This window comes from Canis lupus, chromosome 4 (assembly GCF_003254725.2).
Source record: "Canis lupus dingo isolate Sandy chromosome 4, ASM325472v2, whole genome shotgun sequence".
Classification (NCBI taxonomy): domain Eukaryota; kingdom Metazoa; phylum Chordata; class Mammalia; order Carnivora; family Canidae; genus Canis; species Canis lupus.
In genome coordinates, this window is record NC_064246.1 from 25,074,961 (window position 1) to 25,099,134 (window position 24,174).

At 33.7% G+C, this 24,174-nt stretch overlaps 1 protein-coding gene and 1 pseudogene across 13 annotated transcripts in view; one reads left to right on the forward strand and one right to left on the reverse strand.

The window, feature by feature from the left end:
* ADK (adenosine kinase) overlaps positions 1-24,174 on the forward strand; it is a 506,333-nt gene that overhangs the window by 156,686 nt on the left and 325,473 nt on the right. For all 13 annotated transcript variants that reach the window (XM_025434871.3, XM_025434878.3, XM_049108811.1 and 10 more), the window contains one exon: positions 9,856-9,934. In XM_025434871.3, the coding sequence (XP_025290656.1) occupies positions 9,856-9,934 (79 nt within the window). The remainder of the gene's footprint in view (positions 1-9,855; positions 9,935-24,174) is intronic.
* On the reverse strand, positions 22,868-23,166 carry LOC125754931 (40S ribosomal protein S27-like; annotated as a pseudogene).

Genomic DNA, 24,174 nt, shown 5'->3' on the forward strand with positions numbered 1-24,174 from the left:
TCAGTGTAGAAGAAGGGAGAGATGTGTAAAGGAAAAAGGATAAGGAGAGGGATCCCTGGGTGGCGCAGCGGTTTGGCGCCTGCCTTTGGCCCAGGGCGCGGTCCTGGATATCCGGGATCGAATCCCACGTCAGGCTCCTGGTGCATGGAGCCTGCTTCTCCCTCTGCCTGTGTCTCTGCCTCTCTCTCTCTCTCTCTCTCACTGTGTGCCTATCATAAATAAATAAAAAGTTAAAAAAAAAAAAAAAGAAAAAGGATAAGGAGAGAAGACAATAGCTTTGAATTGAGTTGGATTAGAATTGAAGATAGCCATATAAACCCATAAAATTGCTTTCACAGATACAAGCTTCATCTTCTTAGGAAATTTTCACTGAGATGTTATAAATAATAAAAGTTCATTATATACAACCTATTCCAAAACAATTTGTAAAGACTATAGAACAATAGAGAAAAAGAGACAAATGTTCAAAATGTTAAAAAATTGATGAATCTTTATAAAAGGTGTACAGGTGTTCTCTGTGTTATTCTTGTAGTCCTTCCATGGTTTGAAATTATTCCTAAATCAAAAATTTAAAAAGCATGGGCACCTGGGTGGCTCAGCGGTTGAGTGTCTGCCTTTGGCTAAGGTCATGATCCCAGGGTCCTGGGATCAAGTTCCGCATCAGGCTACCTGCAGGGAGCCTGCTTCTCCCTCTGCCTATGTCTCTGCTTCTCTCTCTCTTTGTCTCTCATGAATATATAAAAAAAAATTAAAAAGCAATTTACTAAAACTCTAAATTTGTATCTTAGAAAATTGGGGTGTTTCCATTAATCTTACTTGTCTCATAGTCTTGTTTTGAGTTTCAAGTGTGTTTCATGTGTATCTCTGTATATCTTTTGTAAGTAGGTAGGCAGACAGATATGCACATACATGCAGAGAGTCTTTTGGAATTGCCTTGTTTCTCTAGGGATTATATTCTTTTTTAAAAATTCCCTATAGATATACCATATCCAGAATATCAAATAAATGGAATCATATTATAGATAGCCCTTTTATGTCTGGCTTCTTTCACATAGCATAATACTTTGGAGATTTATTCATGTTCTTGAATGTATTGTTTGCTTTTATTGTTTAACTTTGCATGGATGTACCATAATTTGTTTATCCATTCACTACTAGATGGACATTTAGGTTGTTTCAAGTGTTTGGTGGTTATAAATAAGGCTGTTCCAAACAGTCATGTGGCTGAGTTGGATGGTAAGTGTATGTTTAATTTTCTAAGAAATTGCCAAATTGTTTTCTAAAGAGGCTGTATCATTTTTACTTCTATCAGCAATTTATGATAGTTTCAATTGCTCCACATCCTCATCAGCACTTAGTACTGCCAGTATTTTTTAAGCCATTCTAATAGATATATTTCCCTGTGCTTTTCAGCTGGACTTTCCCTAATGACTGATATTAAAATCTATGCTTACTTGCCATCTGTATCTTTTCTTTGGAAATGTTTCTGTTCATCATCTATTAATCTTTTGCCCAATTTTTACTGGATTTTTTTTCTTTTGAGTTTTGAGAGTTTTCTTTTTATTTTTGGGATAGTATCTCTTTCTCTAAGTTAATATTTCATAGTAAATATTAAAATTCTATATAATAATCATACTTTTGAAATATTAGGTCAATCATATTTAGGTCAGAATTTATGGACAGTAATGGTACCCTTTTTTGCTAGATTCACTATGACCTGTTTAGAATGAATATAGGTTGTCAGACTTGTCAGGAATTAATGTTATGTAACATAAAAAAAAATCATAGCTTGGTAATAAGTCACTGTTTTCAGGAATGTCAGAAAATAAAAAGTTTATACTTCTAAAATTTCCTATTAAATTTCCCACATTTATGTAAGTTTGCCATTTGTCTTGCCAGTTTACTATATTACCGGGTAATTTATTTAGGCTTAAAAAAAGAGGTTATTTGAAAGAAATTTCTTAACCTTTTAAAAACTGAATGAAGGTAAATTTTGAAACTTTCTTTGAATGTTTCAAATTGAACTGGAGTAATTTTATCCTTTGATTACATAAGTAGGGCTTTACTTTTTCATTTAGATTGTGTTTGGATCATAGTCTTTGGAGTCCTGGGATTGTTTTTCTTTGGTATAGTGAATATACATTGTTTCATTATTATCTTCCAACAAAGGTTATCCTCCTTACCCTTCATACCCCTGGTTTTCTTTACTCTTGTGTACTGTGTATTCTTTATTCGTGAATGCTAGATTTTCTAACAGAGTGGGTTTATCACATTATATATATTGTGTTAGACATTGTTTTTGTGCTGTTACTAATCTACCTCTTAAAACTCATTGAAACATCAATTACTGTCTGTTCCTCATTCTGAAGTTGAAACTGTTTGGAAACTTAGCAAACAATCAGTACACTTTAATGACAAGCAGCAAAGTCTAGCTGCTTTCTTTTCAGGATAGCATTAATTAATTCTGTTCCACTAAAATTTTCAGTTACTGACCTTCCCATAACTTATTCTCACATTGCACTTAGTACCATTACTGTTTTTGTAAAGGTGAATCTCTGTATTATACCATCGTGCATTTATTTCTTTTAAAAGTTGTACCTTGATTTTAGTGCTTAAAGGGTCTTTTGGTCTAATGGACAGATTATGTTACTTTGCTTATGTTTAAGTTACTCATTTAGTTGCTGCCCACCTTCCCACAATTGGAAGCTGTGTGCTGCTGCTAGCAGCATGATTATGGTCATCAATATTATTTTCATTTTTACCAGAAGGCAGTGTTATCTTTTAGTAGACTTTAAATTTCCGTATTTGATCATTTCATTTGATACCTTTTCTTGTGTATAGTACCAGGCTGAGGTGATACTGTATCTCAAAAGATTTAATATTAAACCTAGCATCAGACGACTAGTGGTGGGATGCCTGGGTGGCTCAGTGGTTGAGCATCTGCTTTGGCTCAGGGCGTGATCCTGGGGTCCTGGGATCGAGTCCCACATCAGGCTCCCTGCATGAAGCCTGCTTCTCCCTCTGCCTCTGCCTCTGCCTCTGTGTGTGTGTGTGTGTGTGTTTCTCATGAATAAATAAATAAAATCTTAAAAAAAAAAAAAAAGGTGACGAGTAGTGGTTAGTCATAGCTTTGCCTGCCAGATGTTAGTGTTTGAAAGCTTCTCCTCTTCCTTGCATTTTAGTTTTTTCTCAAAGAGCAAAACAGATACATAGATAGCTATCATATATTAATTGTCAGAAATTATCAATTGTTTATAAAGTATTTAATAACGTGATGTGAGAGTGAAAAGCATTGCTTAGAATTTAAATTCTCCTATTCATTATCAGAACAAGTATTAAAACTTCTTTAGGGGTATGTGCGTATTGCTTTTTGCTTTTTTTCCGTAAGGTTAGTTCACAAGAAATTCTGAATTACATTCCAGTGACATTAATTTATATTTAAATTTTTCTTTAATAAAAACACTGTCATTATAAAATGAATATAAGCACATGATTAAATTGTAGGAAATATAAAAAAGGAAAAAGGTTTATATAAAAAATACCATTGGCATGTTAATATATTTTCTTCTGGCCATTCTGTTAATAATTTCTAAAGAAAAATAATGAATGTGTTAAATACATCTCTGTTTTGATCATCTATCATTTTTCTTTTGATTTTTTCGTTCGTTTATAGATATCTGAGCCTTAACCTTTCTTATGAGAATATTAAAATAACATTTCAAAATTGAATTAAATTATTAATACTAAAATATGTAAAATATCTTAAAATATTTTTAAAAATATATAAGTAAATATGACCATTTCTCATATTGCTTAACATCTTTATATTTAAAATTTTTTAGTTGTTCAGTTTTGCTTTTATATATTAAAGTTTTAAATACTTCTATATTCTATATATCAAATTTGTTTTTATTCTTTTTTGTTTCCATTATCTGGAAACTGTTGTCTAGAAGTTTGATAAGTACTGAATCCAGTTTTTCCTCTGGCATTTTATTTAAGTAACATTTCCTCGAAGTTTTTAAACATTATGAAAACTATATATTTTATTAATTTGGGTTTTGCAAATAGACTACTAGTAGGAAATGGATCAGCTACTGTTCTTTCACTGTCAGTTGTTTGACTGACATGTTTGATATGCCCATTCCATTCAAACAAAGAGATTTAACCAAAAGGAGAAAGTAGGAATGAATTGATCAAGTACTAATGTTGCCAGATTTTATTCCCTATAGAAAAAATCACATAATGGAGGGGCACCTGGGTCCCTCAGTTAATTAAGAATCTGACTCTTGGGGGCACCTGGGTGGCTCAGTCATTGGGCATCTTCCTTCTGCTTGGTTGAGGACCCTGTAGTCCCAGGATTGAGTCTTGTGTTGGGCTCCCTGCTCAGTGGGGAGTCTGCTTCTCCCTCTCCCTCTGCACACTTCACCCCAGCTCATGTTCTGTCTTTTAAATCAATTAAAAAAAGAAAAAGAAAAGAATCTGATTCTTGATTTCGGCTCAGATCATGATTTCAGGGTTGAGTTTAAGTCCCCATCAGGCTCTGCATTGGGTGTGAAGCCTTCTTAAGATTCTCTCTCCCTCTCTCTCTCTGCCCCTCTCTTCCTCCTTCTCGTAAAAAAGATATATCACATAATGGAAATATGTTAAAGTTTCTCATAACATGTAAAGCTATTAAATAGTTTTTCATCCCTAAGCAACTTAGGAAGTACTTAATTTTTCACACAGTTGCTTAGATTATTTACTTATCAAATTATACTCCTAGTGTCAAAGCTCACTGGTATTTTAGCCTGAATTTTTGGTTTCATTCATTAAAGATACTCAGACCTTCTTTCCTCAGCATTTTCCATTGGCTACATTGATAGTTTTGACCCAGACAAGGTAGACCATTCACAGTCAAACAAAATTTTGTATCAGCTAGAAAATTGTACAGAGAAAATCAGGATGTAACTTATGTGCCCATTGCCTGCAAGAGATAAACAAAACAAAATAAAACAACAAATTTTGCCTCATTAAAATCATTTCCCTAAATAGAAATGTTTCTTGGTTTGTCAATATGTAGAAATTCCCTTTGCTCAGTACAGTTTTTCTTCTTTCTTGTATTTCCATTCTCAACACCATCCACCTGCTCATCCAAACTGGAAATCTCAGAATTGTCATCTCTCTACCACATCTTCCACTTCCAGCTATTTATCACATGTTATGTCTTCAACCTCAGAATTGCTTCCTCACTTCAATAATTTCTCTCTAGTGCCTTAGCTCAACATCTGATCTTTGGTATGAACTATTTGAAAGGTGGCAATCTGCCTCCTTTTATTCTATATTGTCCTCCAAACAGTGCTGTCATCATTTTTAAAAACAAGTCTGCCTTTTACATTATTAGCAGGTTTTAGTAATTCCTGCCTGCCTACTGAATAATGTCTAAATTTATTAGCCTGGCAGAGAGAGTTACCTTTCTGTTGTCAGTTTTTACTACTTTGATTTTGGCCTATATTTTAGTCTGTGTTTAAATTGTTTCTCCGAATATGTCATGTTTTTGTTTTACCCTCAGTCTTGAATATTTTTTCTTCCTTATCTGTCAAACTCGGTTCAAATGTTAAATTTTCCCTGCCTTTTTCATTCAGGATCACTCACTTCTCTCTAAAAATCTCTATGCTTTTTATTCAGCTTTGTTCTATATGTATTTCTTTTTAGATAATTATGGAAAATTTTATGTTCTTCCATTATAAAATGGAAAAATGGAAAAATTTTATGTTCTTCCATTATAAAATGTAGATTAAAAAATGTGTTTGTTGCAAAGCAGTTTATATGCTTATTGCAAGGTCAAAATAAATGTGTACAAGATCCATAATTGCTCCAAATTTGGAAATAACCACTGTTAACACCTTGGTTGTACTTTTCCAGAACCTTTTTAATATATATATAAACAATATATTAATTAATATTATTAAGTATGTATTAGATAATTAGATAATTGTAATATACACATGTATATTGTAATTTTATTGGATTATATTGTGTGTTTTGGTAACAATTTAAAAAATTTAACTGTTTAGTAGAAATGCATATACACAGTAAAAATAAGGTGAAAAATTAAACACTTCTGAGACTTGTAGCTTTGGGAAATAGACCTACCCTGCCTTTCACCAGTCTTGGTTAGAATTTATTAGGTCAGGGGTGCCGGGTGGCTCAATGGTTGAGCACCTGCCTTTGGCCTTGGGCATGATCCTGGAGTTCCGGGATTGAGTCCTGCATCGGGCTCCCTGCATGGAGCCTGCTTCTTCCTCTGCTGTGTCTCTGCCAAACCTCCCCTGTCTTTCTCTCTCTCTTTCTCTCATGAATAAATAAAATCTTAAAAAAAATTTATTAGGTCACAATTTGGAATAAGACTGCCCACTTACACTATTACTACCCACTATGATCTGTGCATGTTATGGTGGTCCTCAGTTTCTGCACTAAGGCAAGAAAAAGAAAAAGAATTGTCATTGTTCACAAATGATGATTATGTGTGTATGGCAAAACAGGTCAATTATTGGAATTAATTAGAGATGTTAGCAACTTGGGTAGATAAAAATTGTTATATAAAGAATTATATTTCTGGGGCGGCTGTGTGGCACAGTTGGTTAAGCATCCACTCTTGGTTTCGGCTCAGGTCTGATCTCACGGTGGTGAGATTGAGCCCTTTGTTGGGCTCTGTGCTCACTGTGGAGTCGGCTTGGGTTTCTCTGTCCCTCTGCCCCACCACCTTGTGCACATATACTTGCTGGCTCTTTCTCAAATAAATAAATATATAAATCTTAAAGAATTCTATTTCTAAATATCATCAACAAATACAAATTAGGCTTAAACAATATCACAGTTGTACTAAAACGTAGAAAATATGAAATAGTGACTAAGAAAAGATGTGCAAAATTTATGGCAAAAATTGTGAAACTGAGAAATATTAATGAACTAAATAAATATATTGTGATGTACACTATGATCAAGGATTAGATAGTTTACTCTTGGAAAGATTATTGCTTTCTCATATATATGAAAAAAAATTTTTAAGCAATCTTAGTCAAAATTTCTACAAATTGTGTTTGGAAATTGACGTCTTAGTTGTATTGCCTTCTTTATGCTTTTTATATATTTTAATTTTTCTACTGATTGATTTTATGACTTTAAATAATGTACTTAAAATCTCTTTTGAAAAGTTGATTATTAACATTTGAGATACTTATGGATTCTAACTGAAGGCCAGAAAGTTAGTAAACATTTTCTTTCATCTCTCCCTTCTTCCATCTTCAGAATGTCAATGTTATATATAATGGTTTTACATTTTGTAAATGTCATTAAATGTTACATGCTTTATCTCAGCATAGATTCTAAAATTGAAAACCAAACAAAACCTTATTGCCAAATATTTTCTGTATAGTAGCATGATTGGAAGAATTCATAGAATAGAAACTACATTCCTTTATTAAAGTTTTTGCTACTGAAAGGAGAATTTTGCATGTAATAAGATACAACGGGCCCTCTTTAAATTTCTTTTTGGATTCTTTTATTTACTTCCAAAGTCATACACAGTTCTCACCCTTCCTTTCTTCCTTCTTTCCTCCTTCCTTCCCTCCCCTTTTTTTTATTTTTTAACAACCCATGCTATCTTCTTTCTTATGTTTCTTTTTGGTTGTTACAACTCCAGCTTAGTAATTTTTCTCTTATAAATGCTAGGCAAAACAACACCTACATGTGAAGCTTATATTTTCCCATACGAGTTAGTAATCTGAGTGGATATTGAATTCTATTTGGAGAATCTTTTTTTTTCTTCTAGCATAGAATATAATGTTTTTTGTTTTTTTTTTTTAAGTATCCTATATTCTTTAAGAAGTCTCGTGTATTCTGATGCTTACTCTTTTTCAGGTAATCTTTTATTTTTCATTCTAGAAGGTCTTAAAGTTTTCTCTTAATATGGAGAGTTCTGGAATTGAACAAGGTATTGTTCAAGTATAGATCTTAGTCCCCTCCCTAAAAGAATTGCTTCATATTTGGACAAATCTGACAATTATATTTTTTTATCTCTTTTGAAAACTTTTTCTAGTATTTCCTTCTTACTCTTCATTATCTCTAGTCTCCCCCTCATTCTTCTTGAATGGATCTTGGGCCACCTAATCTATTCTCTGTGCCTCTTAATTTTTCTTCCATATTTTTCATCTCATTTCCTACTGATTTTGGGGTATTTTCCTGGGTGTTTTCAGCTTTCTTACCTTCATCTTATTTTTTTATCCATGTCCATTTTTATTGCTCATATCATTGATTCATCTATTGATATTTATAAAAATATTTAAGTTTTGTTTTTCCAAATAAGGTTACATTCACTGATTCTAGGAGGACATATCTTTTTGGGGGTCACGACCTATTTGTAATTCAACCCATTATAAATATGATCCAAAATCTTTGGAAGAATTGGTTTTTGAAAGTGGTGGTACTTCTAACGAACCTTGTATTTGATCACTGTATGTTTACTTTACCCATTTACTCTCCTCCTCTAATCTCTAACATCACTCTTAACTGATATCTAGTTTAGAAAGTAAGTAGAAGAGAACTTCCCTTGAAGTGCTGCAACTAACCACCTCTGCACCTGTGGCTATATACTTTGTCTTCTTTACTGGTATTACATTAGTATTATTAGTGGTATACAAATACTGCTGTCAAAGTTCTGGGAGGTTTGCTAATTATGTTTCTTGGCATCTTAAGAGTTTTATAGATAGAATCACAAGGTGTTTGGAGGTATGGGAGTGGGTATAACTCCATGTTTCCTATCTCTAATGTAACCATATCTGTATTTGTCTTTTTTTTTTTTTTTTTGAGGTTCTGTGAAATGTTTCATTTTAGTGAAAGGATCTACTTCTACACTTACAGTTTTTAAAGGTTTAAAAATACTTTTCAAGACTCAAACATTCCTTTAATATTATACTCCTATCCCAATCTCTTTCTTTTTTGACTGACCTGTATCACTTGCCGTCTACATCGCATATATTTTATTTAATAATTTGATGTTTTCTCATTTTCTCTATTTTCTCATGTGTATTCGTCCTTTTGTCCCTCCAAGGCTCCTTAGTCCTTTGAAATTAAAATTATATACTTATGCCCCTTGGATTTCTCCCACAGACTCTAACATGCTAGAGACATGATATGAGTATTGACTTGATATCCAGGTTAATAAATGCCATCTATTTTGAGATTTATTCAGTGTCTATAGCCCTTTGGCTGGGTATGTGTATTAGCAGGGGTGTTCATGGATCATCTATGAAAAGCTTCATGTGTAGTGAATGCATGTATTTTCCTGGAGAGAAGTTCTATGGGTTTTATCACATGTCAGAGTAGCAAAGCTTTAAATCACTTCTCTTTATTTTTATTTGGCAGATACAGAAATTATGTCGGCAAGCAGTTTGCCTAGAATTATACAACCCAGTGTAGTTTCCCAGTTTTTTAAACTATAAACTAATTGTCTTTATGATATCTAAAACTTTAAACTTATTAGAATATACACTTTTAAGAGTTCTAGAGATCAGCACTTAAAATGGGAAAATATGCATTGCTTATAATTTATAAATTTTTATTTTTACCTTTTTTAGTTTAATGGTTAATTATGGACAGTTTATATATTTTAAATTTTTATAATTGTACATTTGTGGAAAAAATTTCATAAGTATGGAAATTCAGCAAAGTTGTTTTTCATACATATTTCAATTCATTCAACATAATCATGTAACTCAAAATATTTTACTAATTGCGATTTAATTTACTTCTAATCAGAAAAATTAGATTGTGACAACTGAGAGATGCTAACTTTTTTCTACTGTGATTTCCTTGTAGGTTTGATGAACTTGTAAAAAAATTCAAAGTCGAATATCATGCTGGTGGCTCTACCCAGAATTCAATTAAAGTGGCACAGGTTGGTTAATTATTTTAAAAGTTATAAACAAATGGATTCAAAATGATTCTAGACTATATTTTATTGTTATAGAATGGTTTTTTTGGTTTTGAATAAGATTTTAGCAATCATTGCCCATCTAATTAACAAAATTATTTAAATTGTTCATTTGATTATTGGTGAGCTTGAACATCGTTTAATGTGTTTAATTATCAAATCTATTGTGTTTATTTTATAATTTTTCAGGTGTTAATGACTTATAGGAATTCTTTATATTTTATGGATATTATTCCCTTTATCTGTTGAAAGTATTTCTTATTTGTTTTTTGTACTTTAACTCTGATTAGTTAAATTTTAACTTTAACAAACTTTAACCCAGATTACTGTGCTGGAGTTCTTAGTTTTTATTTTTTTTAATTTTTATTTATTTAAAGGACATTCCTATAACAAGATACCACAGATTTTCTTGTGTCATATGCAGATATATAAGCATATCTTTTCTATACATATATACATACATAAACATGTTTTATGTATGTGTAAATTCATATCTCTGTATATATACCCATATCTTTATTTTCCAGGGGATAATTGGATAAATTTATTTTGATATATATTCTTCAAGTCAACAGCCTAAACTAATCTTGAATGAGACTGTGTACTTTTAATCACAAAGGACGTAAAAAGCTTTATCTACCTACCTCTGGTTCTTACCTCTGCGATTTGAAAACTAGCTCAAAATCCTACTCACTGTAGTTGTAGGTCATCTCTGATGGTCTTAGGTCATTTTGAATTTTCATTGATTAATGTTTTCCTTTTGAAATTTAAGTAATTTTAAAGACTAGACAAGTGGAAAATTGACAAAAGTTGAACAATTTCTGATTTTTTTGAACTAAATCTTTGTTGATTTAGACATACAGTGTAATTATCCCACATACTTTTTTTTTTAAGATTTTATTTATTTAGTTCACGAGAGAGACAGAGATGCAGAGACATAGGCAGAGGGAGATTTAGGCTCCCTGTGGGGAGCTGGAATGCAGGACTTGATTGCAGGATCCCAGCATCACGACCTGAGCCAAAGGCACCCACTCAACCATTGAGCCACCCAGGCACCCTTCCCACATACTTCTAAAGCTCAGATTTCAGCATACTATTAAAATATTTTCAATTGTAAAAATTCATCTCCAAAGTAGTCTGGTCATTTGTGTGGAGTGGCCTGAGGAGAAGGTCTTTGTGTTTGGCAGTTGATTTGTATTGTTTTTGTAAAACCTCTTCCTGCTAGTCCTTTGTGAGCTCAGGTTAACAGAAAGAGGATAATTTATTTTTTTGTCCTTAGGTTATGTATTAATTGCTTGAGCTGCCATAACAAAATACCATAGGCTGTGTGGATTAAACAATAGAAATTTATTTCTCACAGTTTGGAGGCTAGAAGTCCAAGATCAGGGTGCCTGAATCAGGATTGATTTCTGGTAAGGACTTCTTCCTGTCTTAAAGATGGCTACTTTCTCACTTTGTCCTCACATAGCCTTTCTTCTGTGTCCACTCAGAAACAGATCTCTTGTATTTGTTTAACTTCTGGTAAGGACACCACTCCTATTGGATGAGGGCCCCACACCATGGGACCTTATTTAACTTTAATTAAAGGTTCTGTCCAAAAACAGTTACATTGTGGTTTAGAGCTTCAATATATGCATTTTTGGGGAGAGGAGCAGTTCTGTCCCTAACAAATAATTCTTTTAAAGCTGCAATCTATCAAAGCACAACTTTCATAATATTTTATGTGCCCTGTAATAATGTATCCTCGTAATACTTTATTTGTTCCTAGGTTTAAAAAAGGAAATAAGTGGAATTTAAAATTTGAGGCAATTCATCCAATATTTTTATTTTGTTACTAGTGGTAAATCTGAGGTTAAATCCAATCCTGATTGCCAGACTATTCATTTTCTTTTTCACCATATGCAAAGCAATTCACCTGACATATATTGCTATGTATAAAGCTCTGTGCTACATGATAGACACATCAATAAACAAGAAATATTCCTTGTTTACAAAATTTTGGGTTAGATTGGGAAACTTACCATTTCTTTTTTTCTTTAACCACTGTCCTAAATTTTCCTCTTCTGTTCTTCCTCTTTTTCTTTATTACTTATTAAATTCTTACTAAATGTCAGGTAGTGAGATGTTAGTTAGAAGTTATTAACACACTCAGTCCATACTTTTGAAGCTTTCATTATAATGAAAATATATATGGGGACACAGTGGTGATGTGCAGAGAGGGAATGGTAAACTATTAAGTACAATATAATTTTATAGGAAAAATCCTCTCTATCCCTAAAAGACAGATAAACCCATTTACAAGAACCAAAGTAAAAAGACATCGGTACTCACATATGAGATTTTTCCAGTTTCTAGAAACCTAAAGGTAAAACTGTCTTTCCAAGTATACCTCCAGTATAATATTCAGTTGATAGTTGAATCACAACAATTCCCATTTCTCAGTAGGACTTTTATCTCAAGTTCTAGATTTTAGGGAGGTTTTTTTTTTTTTAAGATTTTATTTATGTATTTGATAGAGGGCACAAGTAGGAGGAACGGGAGCAGGAGAAGCAGACTCCCCACTGAGCTGGGAGCCTGATGTAGAACTCAATCCCAGAACCCTGGGACCATGACCTGGGCTGAAGGCAGACCCTTAACTAACAGCCAGCCAGGTGCCCTAGATTTTAGGAAGTTTTAAATTTGAACTAGGAAAACTAAAAGAGATACCCATGGATAGCAGTTTTTCTCTATGTAACTTGAACCCTTCCTCCCCTGGCATGAGATTGACTATTATCAGTCTATTTTGTGAGATTTTTTTCAAATTGTTGGTGGAACATCTCAGAGGCTGCCACAAGGAGGCAAGGGTGATGCTTGATTTGTTCTAGATTTGTTGCTTTAAAAGTAGAGCTGTTCTGCTTTTTATTTTGTACATTAGCTTTAATAAAAGGTTTAATTCTTTTAAAAGTTATACTGCCCACTTGTACCCATCAGGATGGCTACTGTCACATCAACATTTTTTTATGTTTATGTTGGCAAGAATATAGAGAACTTGAAACTCCATATACTGTTGGTGAGCATGTAAAATTATGTATACACTATGGAAATTGTATGCTTCCTCAGAAAAATTACAAGGAGAATTGTCATTTCATCTAACAGTTCCACTTCTGAGTATCCTATGGACTGAATGTTTGTGTCCCCTTCCAAATTTATATGTTGAAGCCCCAACTCCCAGTGTGATGGTGTTTGGAGATGGAGCCTTTGAGAGGTTATTAGGGACTTAAATGAGGACATGAGTTATTTAATCATGAAGAAATAGTTCCTTTATAAGAAGATACACCAGAGAATTTGCACTGCCCCTCCCTTCCACCACCACATGAGTATACAGTGGGATGGTGGCCATCTACATGCCAGGAAGAAAATCATCTCCAGGAACCAAATTGACTACTCCTGGGATTTTGGATTTCCTATCCTCCAAAACTGTGAGAAATAAATTTCTGTTGTTTACACCATCTAGTGTATAGTATTTCATTATGGCAGCCAGAGCAGACTAAGATTATGTACCCAAAAGAATTGAAAGAAAGGTCTTGAAGAGATGGTTGTATGCCTGTATTCATAGCAGCATTATTCACTGTAGCTAAAAGGAAAATATTAAGCTATTAGAAGGAAGGAAATTCTAACACATACTATAACGTGAATGAATCTTGGCATTATGCTTAGTGAAATAATCTAGTCACAAAAGGCTGACTACTGATGATTCTCCTTATATAAGATACCTTGGGTTGTCAGATTCATAGAGATGGAAAGTAGATTGCCAAGGGTGGTGTGTGAAGGAGGGATTATTGCTTAATGGTTATAGAGTTTCAGTTTTACAAGAAGAAAAGCTTCTAGAAATGGATAGTGGTAATGGTTCTTGAACAATGTGAATGCCACTGCACTGTGCACTTAACTGATTAAAGTTTGCATATGTCTATTTTACCTGAATTTAAAAAAAAAAGAAAAAAAATTTTTTTTAATTTTTATTTATTTATGATAGTCACACAGAGAGAGAGAGAGAGAGAGGCAGAGACACAGGCAGAGGGAGAAGCAGGCTCCATGCGCCGGGAGCCCGACGTGGGATTCGATCCTAGGTCTCCAGGATCGTGCCCTGGGCCAAAGGCAGGCGCTAAACTGCTTCGCCACCCAGGGATCCCAAGAAAATTTAAAAATAGATTCTAAGGGGGCCTGGGTGGCTTAGTCGTCTAGTCCTGGGGGGCCTATGGCTCAGGTCATAATCCTGGAGTCCTGGGATTGAGCTCTGCATTGGGCTCCCTGCTTAGCAGGGAGTCTACTTCTCCCTGTTCTCTGCCCCTCACTCTGCTCATGCTCTCTCTCTCTCTCAAATAAATAAATAAGTAAAAATCTTTTTTAAAAGTAGATTCTAGAAATGCTTCTGTAGACAATGATATCTGTGTGATTCAAGTGATAGATTTCATTTGCTTATTCAGCAATCAATGAGGCAACATAACAATTTAAGAGCATGGGCTTAAAAAAAAAAAGAGCATGGGCTTATTCTTGGGACCATGGGAGTACATAAGAATTGAGTTTGAAAAAAAAAAAAAGAACTGAGTTTGAGTTCAAGCATTGTCATTATAATGGCCTTGAAGCCACGAGAATTTATTCAGCTTTTCTGGGTCTTTCATCTGTGGGTTAAAGCTTATCTTGGATGTTGTAAGGATTAATGTGGTAGTATTTATAAAAATTATACTATTTTTTTAAAGGAAAGTTTGGAAACCACTGAAGTTGAAGGCCTTTTGTTTTTGTTTTTTTGCAATTTTTAAATGTTCTTTATCTTAACTTAAATTTACCCAGTTATGAAAAAAAATTTTACCCAGTTATGGATAGGACAACCAGAATTGTGGTTCTCATCTACTTAAAAATAGTAATTTCAGTCTAGCCCTTGACTGAACATCTTGTTTTGCTTTTCATTTCCCCTAATATTTTGAGACTACTTTTCCTTTCCATCTGACTGATGATCCAACTACATAATTGCCAAATTATAATTTATGTCTAGGATAACCACACAGTTTTAAAAAATAGTACATTAGAAGTACTTCCCTTCAGAAGGTCAATTTCTCAGACTTTCCTTGGTAGTCAGTAATAGGAAGAACTGATTCATTTGTACACAAAGCACATATTTAGTGAGCTTCTGCTATGTGCTAGTCATTGTGCCAGGTAGTAGTTGGTAACTTAAGCTCTCTTGTCTAAATTTTAAGAAAACTATGAAAAAATAGTTAGAACTTTAGAGTGAACAATCCCAATATAGTCTTAATTGTATCTAATTTTTTTTTAAAGATTTTATTTGTTTATTCATGAGAGACACACGGGGGCAGGGGAGGGACACAGGCAGAAGGAGAAGCAGGCTCCATGCAGGGAGCCTGATGCGGGACTTGATCCCAGGTCTCCAGGATCAGGCCCTGGGCTGAAGGCAGTGCTAAACCACTAGGACATCGGGGCTGCTCAGTTGTATCTAATTCTGATACAGTTTTGTTCAGTGAGGACATTGAGGTTGAGCTTATAGCTGTCTAAAAAGTCTAGGGAAATACAATAGGAAGGGGTTGAAAGGGATAGCCCACCATGGAAAGTACTGAGTTTTGTTTTGTGTTTAGTGTGTTTGATTGTTTGGTCCAGGGCTTTTCTTATCCATTTGAGTTCTCCTTCACTCCATACAGGTTTGCATTTTTCTATCACTCTATATTATTAAAGAAGCAAGTATTGGACAGCAACTAACAACACAATAGAGCTATACTAACTAAATGTCTGCCAGATGCTATGAACTGGAGATCTGAAATAGGATGAGATCTAGTCTAAGGGATAAAAATTCAATGATCATCTAAGTTTTCATAGACTGCTTAATTCTGCATGATTCTTGATGGTATATACCATGTGAAATATGTATTTTCTGTATCTCTGTGTGTTTTATGTAATATACATTTTGAAAATACTCAGTTTTTCTGTATACACAAGAAAAAACCAGGGGATGAAATTCATAAATAGTAAACTGGTACCATAAAAGATTGAGCCAGAAGTCATCAACATTTTTAAAAGCATAGATAGTAAATAATCCAGGAAATAGGCAAATCTGATGTGCTATATATAAGCAACAAATGAGCTTATAACCTGTAAGACTGCTAAGGATAGACTAAAGAAAAACTGTTGTAACAAATAAGAGTATTACTTATAGAAAGGGATAGAAAAACCATTTCATGATCATATACCAATGGGCTAATACTTGTATCATCCCAAATTGTCCACTCATCAGTGACAGTATGTTCTCATTCTGGCCTCCCACACACTACCCAGGAAAGGCAAATAAAACCTTAACTATTTAGCAGGTCATTTTTCAAGCGTTATCATCTTTGCTCTTGAGTTTCTCTCAGGGAACATATGCAGTGTGTATGTGTGATACTAAGCCCTACTGTCTGTGGCACCCTTGCTTAAACTGTGACCCTCTTAAATATACGTACACCATCATCATCAGGGAAGGATGCTGAGGTGAATGGACAGGTTATTTGAACATTCAGCTGGTGAGGTCCTTAACTTGTTTGCACCCTAATGTGTTACACTGTGATTGTTAGTTTCTCCCACTGCTTCTTGCTGTTTGTTTATTTAAATGGATAAATGTGTACTATCAACATCTTAATTTGGTTGATAGGCCCTTTTTGTTCTCTGCCTTCTGGGATAGCTGGTGTGTTTATGTATTTGGAGACTACTAGTACTTCGAGGTAATTTCCCCACCCAATTGTAGGTTTAAGTGGATTTCTCCTTGTTCCATGGTTTAATAATACCTTACATGGTAGCTATGGAAAAATATGCAGAAATAGTGAAAGAGAGGATTACTTGCAAACATCCTCACTTCTATGAAAGAAGAACTAAAAGTCATACAGAAAGTAAAAGTTAACTTTCTAAAGTTCATTTTGTCAGATCTGACCAACAATCATACTTTGATACATAAAATAATGTGGAAATCGTGTCAACAAGAAAATGTTCCCATTACTTTTGTGATACTTTGATTTGTTAAATTATGTTCTTGAAGATTTTAACGTAACCACAGGCAACATAAAACAATGTTGTTAAGATGTCCATATACAATTCTAGACTTCTCTCATCTGCATGTTTGACAGTGCAAATTTAAATTTTGGAAAATTTTATTCGGTGTAAACTTCTTTTTAATGAAAATTTTAAAATCTTCTCTGAAAAGAATTCTGAACCTCTTATATAGAACACTGCTAAAAGGTGGTATAATTTGCTTACCTGTGAAATTGATGCTTTCATAGTGAGCATTTTGGGACATTCTATTCTCAATATGTACAGATGCATTTAATGTGATTTTTGACCATAAAGGAATAGAAGGAGGTAGCCTCCTTGGACATGTGCCTTAAAAATGGCTATAATTGTTGTTGGACTTAGAAAAGATATCCTGCAATAAAATATTTTTAAAGTGTGAGACAAGAATGTCCTGTCTAACCTAATTTGGCAATACATTTAGGATGAGAATAGAGAAAAAGATTATACTAAAACAAATTTATATGCCATTTCTTCAAAAGTGTTCAGTGGTATTTGAAGAAGCTATAAGGAGACTAGAAAAAATTTACACAACAAACAAATGTCTCATTTTTGTATAATATGATTACTTTGTAACTCAAGGTGGAGGAAAAAAAAATCACCTCACCACAAAAGGGCAGCCAAGTTAAATAAGACCTTCTCTATTTCTTTCTAAAACCGTAACTCATTTGGAATGCAACTTTGACAGCATAAATTGAAATTACTAGTGTCCTTCTGAAATCATGCTCATTTTACACATGGAAAGCATATATAAGTAATCTGTCAATACAAAACATGATTGATAAACAGTTGGAATACTAAAACAAGCATTTAGATTCAAAGGAGATGGATATCTTGTAGCATTTAGATTCAAAGGAGATGGATATCTTGTGCAGTTTGAAACTAATTCTTACGTATCTAAATACCTGTCATTGCTATTAAGTACAGTCCTAAGCATTCTGTGCTCAGATGCTTTTATTGAGAGATATGTAGTTTGGTATCATCACAGGACTGACACCAAGAATTTGGACTTGATACAAGCAGAGTGGTCAAAATGAAATTTAAATTTAACCATATTCAGTTTTACCACACTAAAAAGAAGGCTGTCCTAATGGTTCTACCCAGTTCAGAAAAGTATTTTGGAAAGGAGATACAAAGAGTAAAACTATTCCATTTTCTGGAACAAAAAGAAACATGTTTTTTTCTAAATACTGGTAATATCTGTTTAATCCAACTGTCCTTACTCTTCTTTTTAAAAATTTTATGTTTATATATATTAAGAATATACAATATGGCCTATAAAATTTAAATTCCGACAAAGAGTTAAAAAAAGGTAAAATAAGTTGCTGTATTTATTTTAACAGAAGAAACTAATTAGTATCATATTTTCTTCATGCATATTATTTAATTAGTTCTACTTTTGATTACTAATTAGCACTATTAATTGTTCCTATTGATTTGTTTAAATAGTAGCACTTTTATAACAGAATAATACATACTTTCAAATAGGTATTTTATTGGTTTACTCAGGCCGCCATAACAATACCACAGACTGAGTGATTATCCAAAAGAAATTTATTTTCTCAGAGTTCTGGAACCTAGAAGTCCAAGATCAAGGTGTCAACAGCTTTGATTTCTTCTTTTTAAAGATTTTATTTATTTGAAGAAGAGAGAGAGAGAGAGAACGCATGCTAGTGTGCCCTCCCACATACACACAGGAGCATGGGGAGGGGGAGAGGAGGAGGGAGGGGGAGAGAAAAATCCCAAACAGTCTCCACGCTGAACATGGAGGCCCAGCCCCACGTGCAGGGCCCATCCCACAACCCCAAGATGATGACCTGGGCAGAAACCAGGAGTCCATCACTCAACTGACTGAACCACCCAGCTGTCCCAGTTTTGATTTCTTCTGAATCCTCTCTCCTGTTGCTATCTCTTTGCATAATTATCACTCTGCACACCTCTGGGTCTCTCTATGTGTTTGTGTTTGTGTTTATTTTTATAAGGATAGTGGTCAAATTGGCTTAGGATCCACCATAAGGGCCTCATTTTAATTTACCACTATAAAGGCCCTATCTCTAAATAATGGTAGCATTCTTAAATTCCAATACTTAAGGCTTCAACATATGAATTTGGGTAGGACACAATTCAGAGCATGTCAAGTACTCATTTGTATGTTTTTTTTTATTTTTGGTAGTGTACTATTTTGATTTTCTTATTTACTTTTGTGTATGTATTTTAGTTATTTTCTTAGTAGTTACTTTGGAGATTGCAATTAACATACTAAACTTTTAACAGCCTAGTTTAAATAGTACCAACTTGGTGTCAATGCCATATAAACCTTCCTTTCCTCTGGCTTTCCATACTCCACCTTTATATTGTTATTATCAGTAATTACCTCTTTATATATTGTGTGCCCATTAATTGGATTTATGATTATAGTTTTATTCATTTGCCTTTTAATTCCTACAGGAATAAAAAAGAAGTTGCAAACCAAAAGTGTGGTAATGCTGGCTTTTATATTTATATGTGCAGTTACCTTTGCCAGTGTTCTTTCTTTTTTGTTATGTCTTCAGGTTACCATCTAGTGTCCTTTCATTTCAGTCTCAAGGACTAAAAGATCATTTTTGTAGGACAAGTCTTAGGGGATATCTTAATTTCTCCTTTATTCATAAAGGATAGTTTTGCTGGATATAGAATTGTTGGTTGACATTTCTTTAAGCAATTTTTATATCATCTCACTACTTTCTGGCCCCCATGGTTACTGATGAAAAGTCAGCTTTTAATCTTATTGAAGACCCTTTATTTATGAAAATTCATTTCTCTTTTTCTGGTTTTAAGATTCTTTGTCTTTAATAATTTGGTTGAGGTGTGGTATGAATCTCTTTGATTTTATCTTCCTTGGAGTTCTTTGGGCTTCTCGACATGTAAATTTATGTATTTCATCAAATTTGGAAAGTTTTAGGTCATCTTATTTTCAGGTATTTTTTTCTATGCCTCTCTCTCTTTGGATTTCCATTATACATGTTTGTCTGCTTGATAATTGTTTTTTTGATGTTTCTATTGAATGAGTTTGGAACTGTCTACCAGTTTGTTCCATAATTATTTATTATATCATTATCTATATATTTTGTCTGGTATGTCCATTCTTGAGTTAGCATTCTAAAAGTTTGGTTACTCTACATGAAGGCCAGTGGCCTGTTGTATTTTTATTCCCACACTAGAGCTTTTGATTTTCTTAAACTTGGCCTACTTAACTTACCTATTTTACCTTTTTGCAATCCTTATTTATGCTACTGTTGTGTACTCTCAAACGTTGGATTCTCACAGCAGCTTATGAGATAGACAAGACAGTGTGGTCTCCATTTTAATAGGGAAATATTCTGATTAAATTAGACAAAAATGCCATGATGAGTAAGCAAAGCAGAATTAGATCAGGTGTTTTAACTGAAACTTCTGATTGCTCTCCTTAGTGAGGATTTTTCTCTCTTCCTTAGAAAACTTCAGTTCTGACTTGTGTATATGTTTGAAGTTTTAGTGTTTTCACATACCCTCTCCACTTCTGACAGCTTCAGTTTAGGAAGAATTGGAGGTTGTCAGGGAAAATCAAGTGTCCATCATTTTAAATATAGTTCTGAAGAAACCAACTCTTTCTTTCATGCTTCTTAGGGACATCAGTTTTCCTTGATGTTTAGATACCTTTTTGATCTTTGAACATTTATGCCTTTTTCTGAATTATTGAATTTTTCAGAAGTCTGATGACCATCTACATGTGGTATTCTTATGTTGTTTCAAGTTATATAATTTCACTTGTTTTTATGTTTCCTGCAGATTGATTTACTGATTTTTCTAATGTTCTGTAGTTGTTAAAAGCTTGTCATTGTTTGTTCAGGGCATCTAATCAAATGTATTTGATGTTTTATCCTTTGTTAACTATAAGTAGATCATCATTAGCATTGTTAAACAACAAAACTGAAATTGAGGTCTAATTGACTTTATTAAATGATTTGTGAATCAGGCAGCATCCCATCTCACAAGTAGAAGAAAGCTCTGTTGAGTTGCCAGAAAGGAACAGTTTTTAAAGGCTGAAAGGGAATGGAGAAAAGGAAATTATCAGGAAAGAATGTTGCCCTCCGAATGAAAGGGATCTATCAGTACGTTTCCTAGTGCTCATCAGGAAGTTCCATGTTGATCGGTTAAAAGGTTACATTTTGGGGGGTATTGAAATTGCAGTTAGGTTAGATATAAAGTCTTGGTTTGCTGATGTGGGGCTCTTGACATAAGTGACTTCATTTTGGGCCTGTGCTTTTCTTTTTAGTAGAATAAATTATTACTTCTCCTTGTCATCCCCCAAAATGTTGGGGTTATGTGGATTTTATGACTCTCTATTAAATAATAAAGAATAACCTTTTTCTATTATTTTAGTAACTACCATCTTTGTAAATAAAATATTTTTTCCTGTCATTTAAAGCAGAGATCTTTGAAATAAAGTAATGCTTCTTTCTTTGCTGTACTCTAGATCATTTTATAGAAGCTACTATAAATATATATGTATATATTCCTTACCCCATCTCCATTTGTCTTTAAGTAGTAGAGATGACACTATGCCTCTAATTACAGGTTTTCCTGTAATCATGTATATAAAACCATCAGCAGTGGATCTGAATTTTTTTCTTCAGATAACATTAAACATTTAGCTTGGATTCTTCTTGAATTCTTAGATCCTTAGTCTTTTTTGAAGTCCTAACCTGGTTCTCTGATCATCAGCTTCCTGGTTTTCCAATTTCTCAGGTCTTTCGTAGGTAGATAAGTCTCCATATTTATATTTAGTTACTATTGAAATTTTAACCACATTTTTAATTAAGTTTTGAGAGAACCAAATACCTGTATGTTTATATTTTTATACGAGATTTCACCTGGAGGATAGGGGAAGTGCTTTGTTTTTTTTCTTTGATGCAAACATCATGTAATGAACCAGTTTTCAGAATTGTTTTTTAAAGCTTTCCCAAACTATGTACATTGAGTTCCTAAAAACTTTTTTAAAAAAAGTTTCAAGAATTGTGTTTGAATGAGTAGAAACATGTTGAACCAAAAATTATAAAGCTGGTATTTCAAGAACCATGTAGCATTTCCAATGAGTCATAGTATTTAGAAATTAAAATTGATGAAAATCAAGGGCTTCATATTTGTTTTCTTTTAAAAAAAAGTTAATTTGTGTGGCTTTTCTGTATTAACATATATTTCCAATTATCTCTTTTTTTTGTGACCTATTTTACCTGAAAAAAGAGATTAAAAGGATTTTTATTAGATATACTTCTGGGAATCTGAGAGCAGTCCAGACTGCTTACATTTAAAAAGAAGAAATGATATTGGAGTGATCAAAGAGAATTCTCCATTCTAATGTCTTACACCTGGAACAGTTATAGAAACGTCATTAGCACAACTGTATTTATAAATATCAGAGCAGGATGTAGCAGATGGTGATGCAACACAGAGGCTTGTCAAACCTTATGTCATTAAAAAGGAGGATCTTCTTGGTGCCAATTTTAAGATTAATGAATAATTTTAAGTAAATTTGGGTCTTACAAAATAAAGTTGACTATTTGAAGTGATTTCTTTTTGCAGTTGAAAAAAATTTAAATATGAATCAATACTTCCTTTCTTTGGTAATCTTTTCTCTTTGTTGGATTAGTTTGTGAGAGACTTCAGTAGCTAAAATAAGGTGAAAACAGTGTTTTGTTTTCCTAAGTGATATTTTGATGGATTTATGACATTTTGAAATTTACGTCAGATTTTTAGTTTTTTTTAATTTATTTTTAATTTTAATTATTAATTTTTTATTTATCCAAATCTATTTATTGAGAGTTTCCCACTCATCTCGATTTGGGTACTTTTAGTGTTGCTTCCATCAGAGGAGCATCCTTTTGTAAGCCTTGCTTTTCCTCCTGTAGGCTGATGACAGTGGAATAGCCAACACACAAAACTACCATTTGTGCATGGCTATAGACGGTAGGGATTTTGTATACTTGGGTACTTCATGTCCATGAAGTAGGAGTTGGGGGCTCAATCCACACTTATTCTTGTGCTTCCTCTTCTCCTTTTTCCAGGGAAGGGTGGAGAAGGTCCTTTGTGAAGGGCATGTTCTTGTGGGGAGATCATCACCATAAGAGAGGCTGTCAGGTTTCTTTATGTAAAGCAAAATTCATATATCTTCTTCCTTCTCTTTCTTCCTTACGTCCTCAATCCTTCCCTTTCCTCTTTATTCTTCCTTCTTTTTTTTCCTTTATTTTTTTTGTTCCTTAAACTATTTTATACCTTATATTAAGATTACAACTATAAACCTTATAAATTTCATTCAGTGTGGTGCATTATTCTTTTGTATGACATTAAACTTGGGTACAATTTGAGATTTTGTTTTTCCTGCCTAAGAGGAAAACAAAAAGACTTCTGTAAGAAATAATACAAGTGATAGTTTCTAATTTCATATAAAACTCTTGCCTTGGTTCCATTCCTTTTCATTCAGTTTTGGAATTAGAATTCAGAAACTTTAAATATCTTATGTATAATGTGTGAGCTGAAAAATAAAGCTAGTCCTCTTTGGGAAGAGAAAAGTCTCATTTATTTAGTTGGTTGGACAATGAGGATGGTCTTTGCCAATTAAATTACATAGTTGTACTGTCAAGCCACCCGTTTTTTAAAGAAAAGCTTTTCTAGAGTATTTCTGTGTTCTTTGGTACTTTTGTGTTTTTTTGTTTGTTGTTTTTTAAAGATTTTATTTATTTATTCATAGACACAGAGAGAAAGAGGCAGAGACACAGGCAGAGGGAGAAGCAGGCTCCATGCAGGGAGCCTGATGTGGGACTCGATCCTGGGACCCCAGGATCACACCCCAGGCTGCAGGCGGCGCCAAACCATTGTGCCACCGGGGCTGCCCTTGGTTGTTTTTTTTTTTTTTTTTTTTTTTTTTAATTTTTATTCAGGAGAGAGAGAGGCAGAGGCACAGGCAGAGGCAGAGGCAGAGGGAGAAGCAGGCTCTATGCAGGTGCCCGATGTGGGACTCAATCCCAAACCCTGGGATCAAGCCCTGAGTCAAAGGCAGATGCTCAACCGCTGAGCCACCCAGGCGTCCCTCTTTGGTACTTTTGATG